The 6,000-nt window shown below is 43.0% G+C and overlaps 1 protein-coding gene across 5 annotated transcripts in view; it reads left to right on the top strand.

The window, feature by feature from the left end:
* The window catches only part of lmo3 (LIM domain only 3), a 93,880-nt gene that overhangs the window by 6,106 nt on the left and 81,774 nt on the right, over nt 1-6,000 (top strand). For all 5 annotated transcript variants that reach the window (XM_078420179.1, XM_078420178.1, XM_078420182.1 and 2 more), the window contains exon 2: nt 59-272. In XM_078420179.1, coding sequence (XP_078276305.1) covers nt 67-272 — 206 coding nt within the window. In that variant the 5' untranslated portion in view covers nt 59-66. The remainder of the gene's footprint in view (nt 1-58; nt 273-6,000) is intronic.

The following is a 6,000-nucleotide window of genomic DNA, read 5'->3' as shown; positions in this document are numbered from 1 at the left end:
GTGCTCTGGCGATAACTGGTCTCTTCTGCCCTTGTTTTCTTTCTCCTCCCTTCCCAAGGTACACAAATGCTCTCGGCTCAGCCGGACGCCAAAGCCAAGGGTTGTGCTGGCTGCAACCGGAAGATTAAAGACCGCTACCTGCTGAAGGCACTCGACAAGTACTGGCATGAAGACTGCTTGAAATGTGCTTGCTGTGACTGCCGCTTGGGTGAAGTGGGATCCACGCTGTACACCAAAGCCAACCTCATTTTATGCCGCAGAGATTACCTGAGGTACAACTTTGTTCACGTGTGTGTGGGGTGTGGGTGTGTGGGGGGGGGGGGGTTGTGTGTGTGGGGTGTGTGGGGGGGGGGGGTGTGTGGGGTGTCGGGTGTGTGTGTGTGTGTGTGTGGGGGGGGGTGTGTGTGGGGATGTGTGTGTGTGGGGGGTGTGTGTGTGGTTGTGTGTGTGGGGGGGGGGGTGTGGGGTGGGTGTGTGTGGGTGGAGAGAGAGATTTCCCCCACCTTTTGTAAATTTAAAAGAAAAATTGTAATCGCAGATTGACTTTTTTTAAAAGAATATTAAGATTGAACCAAAGTGGAGCTTTATTCAATGAAGTTTACTTTTGTGAGCATATTTGTCGTCTGTGTCTGTGATCGACAGCCGAGTCTTGCAAATTACTTGGAAGAAACGGTATTTAATTCCCGCTTGGAATTAAACCTGCGTGTCTAATGAAACCGATACATCTCTAATCCTCTGGACCGATTGCAACTCATTCCCTCCCCACCCCCCCAAAATCCAAATTAGACCTTTTATAATCTGCAAATCTCACCCAGATTTGATTAAAGCGACGGGGTCTTAAGGCAAAACCTTAATATTTACCATTAAATATGAGCAATAAGGTTTACAAGTGAAAACCAACCTTGGATTGTAACGCAGTGGTCCCATTAATTTGTTTTGGGAGAGCTTTTCAAGAATTCTAGGTCACTGGTAATACTCTGTGCAAGCAATCTTGTGTGTTAGTTTTTTTCTTCTCTCCCCACGAAGTAACCTTGGCCCCTGGAACTTTTTAATTGATTTTCTTTTTTTGTTATATATATTACAAATAAAACAAAAAGTAAATTCTGCAGCACAGATCAGCTGGTAAGTTTTCAGCTCACAAACTCCCTCTAGAGGGTGTTCTGTCTACGAGACCCGACAGAGTGAACATTTACTTTGAGTTGGGGGCATTACAGTGTTAAGCAGAGGGCCACGCTTTGTGTTCCAGTTACATTCTCCGGGCACTTGACATATTGCGGAATGGCCTGCTACTTTTTGTTCTTTGAGAGTGTGGTGAATGAGAAAGGAGGGGAGAGAGGGGGGATGAGGAGAGAGAGAGAGAAAGAGAGAGAAAGGGAGAGAAAGGGAGGGAAAGGGAGGGAAAGAGAGAGAAAGAGAGAGAGAGAGAGGGAAAGAGAGAGAAAGAGAGAGAAAGAGAGAGAAAGGGAGGGAAAAAAGAAAGAGGGTGTACGGAATTAACTTGATATTGCGCTGTTTATAATGTGGCATTTCTCTGGTGCTTGTCATGTTTCAACTCTCTCAAGGCAGATATACTCTTTGTCCCTGCTTTTAAAAGTGAAGCTGATTTTTTTTTAAAGATGGTACTTGAGCGTGAAACTGTTTAAATATTGTAGAGCAGGCTCGATGGGCCGAATGGCCTAATTCTCCTCCTATGTCTCATAATCTTCTATATTCTTTCCAATGCGTTGCTGTCGGTTTTAAATGTGTCAGGATGGATTGGCATTGGACCACATGCATCATTGTCGGCTGATCTGTCTTAATTAAATAGCAGTTTGTCTACTCTGCAATATTCTTGCTGCATTTTCCATTCTAATACCGTCTCTGCAGGTTACCTGCACTCTTCTCACTTCGACTTCTTGGGCAAGTGTCCAGCACTCCCCACAGTAACTGTTTGATGCAGTGTTTCCAAGAAGGGTCAGCTCGCAACTTGTTCTCACTCCCCTTGTGTTGTAACCATCAGGCAGGCCTCGACATCAGATTATTTCAACACGTCTCGGCAGTAGTAAATCTGGGGAGAATTGCAGCAAAGCAGCGGGTAAACTGGCCATTCGGGGTAGAGTGATGGGGATTGAGTGCTGAGGGGGGTCTTTGTGAAAGTGCGTCCACCTATTTGAAGTATAAGAAAATAACTGCAGATGCTGGTACAAATCGAAGGTATTTATTCACAAAATGCTGGAGTAACTCAGCAGGTCAGGAGAGAAGGAATGGGTGACGTTTCGGGTCGAGACCCTTCAATCTGAAGAAGGGTCCCCACCTATTTAAATATCAACCAATGTTAGTATCTTAACCTCTAGTTCTTCAGAAGTTATTTGCTAAGAGTTAACTGTCTCTGATACTGTCCCATGTGCTGAGGTACAGTGAAATTCCTTTTGCATACAGTGCAGTAACAATTTGGTGATACATTAGCACAATCATACTGTAGAACAAGAGTAGGAACAGTAGATTACTCTTAATCTAATGCAGTGTTCCACTTAATCTTAGTTCAGATATTGGTCTATAGAAGGGTCCCCGGGCTGAAACGTCACCTATCCATTTTCTTCAGAGTGCTGCCTGACCCGCTGAGTTACTCCAGCCCTTTGTGTCTATCTATCTTTGGTATGAGCCAGCATCTGCCCTTCCTTTTTTTAAATTATATTAAGATATTGGTTGTGCGTGTGTGTGCATATGTATATTAGTATTTATTTTGTGTTTATGTGTGTGCGTATGTATATTTATTTATTTAGTATGTATATTTAATTTAAAATGCGTGCATACTCCACTGAATTATCATTTTAATGGCTGCTTTGCAATTTGCAGGAATATTAATGGTGTAATGAAAGATAAGGTTGCTGATAGCTAAATAAGTGGGTAAAACTCGCGTCTGAGGCCACTTCACTCACACCCTGCCACAACCATATGTTAACCAAGCTTTTCAATCAAACGACAACTCTTTTGATCCATCAGCAGGCTAATCATTCACGTTTCAAGGTTGGGTATTGATTTAATACCACCTCTGCTACAGATGTCTTAAGCTTGCAGTATTCTCTATTAACCAATTTAAATCCTCAGTAATCCCCAATTTGTGTTCTGTTTCAAAATTAACCTTGCTTGGCTGGGTACGTGACATCAACACTGCCTCAGATTTTGGAATGTATCGTTGCCCCATTGCCCTTTAAAATCCCCCTGTGACGGGCAGAGTTGTGATTTGGGGGGAAAAACAGCTTGTCTGTTTCGGAGCCTGTCTCAAATTTTATTTTTTGACGTTGGGGCCCCGTACGTTTGGTTTCCATCACCAGCGGCTTTGTGCAAACATTTGAGGAACGTTGTTGTCCATCTTTAGAAAGGTGGCAAGCGATGCAATTTGCAGCCGAAGTTGAATAAATTAACTGGGGCTGCCTCATTTCGAGTCACTTCAGGTAGCTGGTTTGACTCTGGTAATTAAGGGTGCCTGCTGGAAATCTGAAGAGAATGGAAATTATGGTGTTGTCAGTTCTGCAGTGCAAGTAGTTTGCAACGCATTCAGAGTGGCAATCGAGAGCCAAGTGTTTAATTGTCTTGTGTTACTGGTGATGGGACAATGAAATTCTAGCTCGCTGCTAGAATTAACGGGCCTATTAATGCAATAACGCACAAATAAATACGGGAACAATCAATAACACAATAAATTAAGTTGAGTGTTTAATTGTCAGATGTACCGAAACAGGACAATAAAATAACCAGTAATCATAATGGGGCAAGATCGAGGTTGGCAGTGCAACGGAAACAAAGTCCATAGTAGATCGGTGCTGAGGCAGCGTTGTGAATGCTGTTGTCTAGTGTTCAAAGGTCAATAGTTGCTGGGGGGGATTACCAGGAGGTCACAGTTTTCGGACTCATCGACCACCTTCCTGATTGTGGTGGTGAGAGGAGAGCATAGCCAGTGTGGTGTGGGTCTTTGATATCAAACACCAAGTATGTTTTCAGTACATTATTGACCAGTATTTTGCCATGCAGCAACTATTTAATTCTGTTTACACCCTATAATGCACCATATTGTTACCCAGTGCAAACAATGTGAGTTCAGAACTGAAAATTCAGAAAATGCTTCCAATTGGAAGTATCGTACTAAAATGATAAACTCATGTGTAAAATTGAGATGTGTAGGAAGGAATTGCAGATACTGGATTAAACCAAAGGCAGACACACAAAAAGCTGGAGTATCTCAGCAGGTCAGGCAGCATCTCTGGATAAAAGGAATAGGTGACGTTTTTGGGTCAAGACTCTTAAGAGTTTCAACCTGAAATGTCACCTATTCTTTTTCTCCAGAGATTCTGCCTGACCCGCTGAGTTACTCCTGCTTTTTGTGTAAAATTGAGACGATTGCTTTTCAAAAATGGGTAGATAGACACAAAATGCTGGAGTAACTCAGCGGGACAGGCAGCATCTTTGCGTAGAAGGAAGGGGAGACGTTTCGGGTTGAGACTGTTCTTCAGACCCATTTGAAAATGGGTACGCCGTTAAGATCTAGTGCATCGGAAATGTTCTTCGAAATGTTTTGCAAAATGAGTTGTTAATTTTGCATTGGCTTTCTCCTTCCTCATGGCCCGAGTTAAGAAAGGCATTTTAAGTAGCTTTCTGATCGAGCTGGATTATGATATTTTTTTTTCAACTTTGAGTGGGGTGTTATTTAGCTTCTGAATTTTCTGTCCATATCTGAATTCTGCATCTGTTGGATAGCTTTCCACTGCATCTCATTGTCCTGTTAGACTTTCCCATTTTACTCAATCAGAAATCCAATCAAAGTGTGTGGTTTGTAAACTCTGCAAACGAAGTAGGAGACAGGCCAATAAAAATTAGTGTGTTTTCATTGGCTCATTTTGCAAAGCTCATAATGGATTTTGAAGAACTTTTCTGCAAATAATCTCAAGTTAGAGGTACCCATTTTAAAAAGCAGCCGTCTCATTTTACAATTTGGCATAAGGGTGCACGGTTTAGGTTTATTATTGTCGTGTGTACCGAGATACAGTGATAAGCTTTTTATGTGCTATCCGATCAAATCTGCCATCCGATCAAATCTGCCACAGTTAACCCGTTCAGACCTTGCGTACATATAAAGTGAAGTATGTTTTACACGTCCGCACATCTTACTTCGTCTGTCAGTGTAGGTTTGCACAGTCAGATGGCCATGTCAACATAGGATCGCATTCTCTGCCATCTTGTGTTAATCATTGCATTCAAGAGAGAGCTAGATAGAGCTCTTAAGGATAGGGGAGTCAGGGGGTATGGGGAGAAGGCAGGAATGGGGTACTGATTGAGAATGATCAGCCATGATCACATTGAATGGCTCGAAGGGCCAAATAGCCTCCTCCTGCACCTATTGTCATTGATGCAAATAAATTGTGAGCAGCTTGTGAGATATAGGTGTTTGTGCATAGCCTCTCAGCTATTCAGAGCTAATGGCCTAGCGGTAGAGTTGTTGCCTCTCGACGCCAGAGACCCGGGTTCAATACTGATTGGGGGTCTTGTCTATGCAGTTTGTACGATCTCCCCTTGACCGCGTGTGTTTCCTCCAAGTGCTATGGTTTCCTCCCACATTCCTAATGTCTGCAAGTTTGTAAGTTAATTGGCTTCTGTAAATTCCTGTCCCTAGTGTGTAGGATAGTGCTAGTGTACGGGGTGATCGCTGGTCAGTTTAGACTCGGTGAGCTGACGGGCCTATTTCCGCGCTGTATCTCTAGTTTAAGGAGAATCTGGGAATTGTGCTTTAAGGCAGGAATGTGGTGTAAAGCTAAACAATCAGCCTTGATATTAAATGATGGAGCAAGACCGAGGGCATCTACTGCTAATCTCTCGTGTACTTATGCCAGTGAAGTACTGTAATATGAAGCTGGAGGTCACAGCACAAAACATACTCTTTGAAACGTTCAGGATGAGCTTCTTGAAAGCAACTATTTCCCATTCCCAAATCGGCTGGACTCTTTTTGTGTTGTTGTTCGGTGTTCA

The sequence above is a fragment of the Rhinoraja longicauda genome, chromosome 23, assembly GCF_053455715.1.
Source record: "Rhinoraja longicauda isolate Sanriku21f chromosome 23, sRhiLon1.1, whole genome shotgun sequence".
Taxonomy (NCBI): domain Eukaryota; kingdom Metazoa; phylum Chordata; class Chondrichthyes; order Rajiformes; family Arhynchobatidae; genus Rhinoraja; species Rhinoraja longicauda.
Note: the sequence above shows the minus strand (reverse complement) of the source record. Positions and strands in the feature narration are given on the sequence as shown.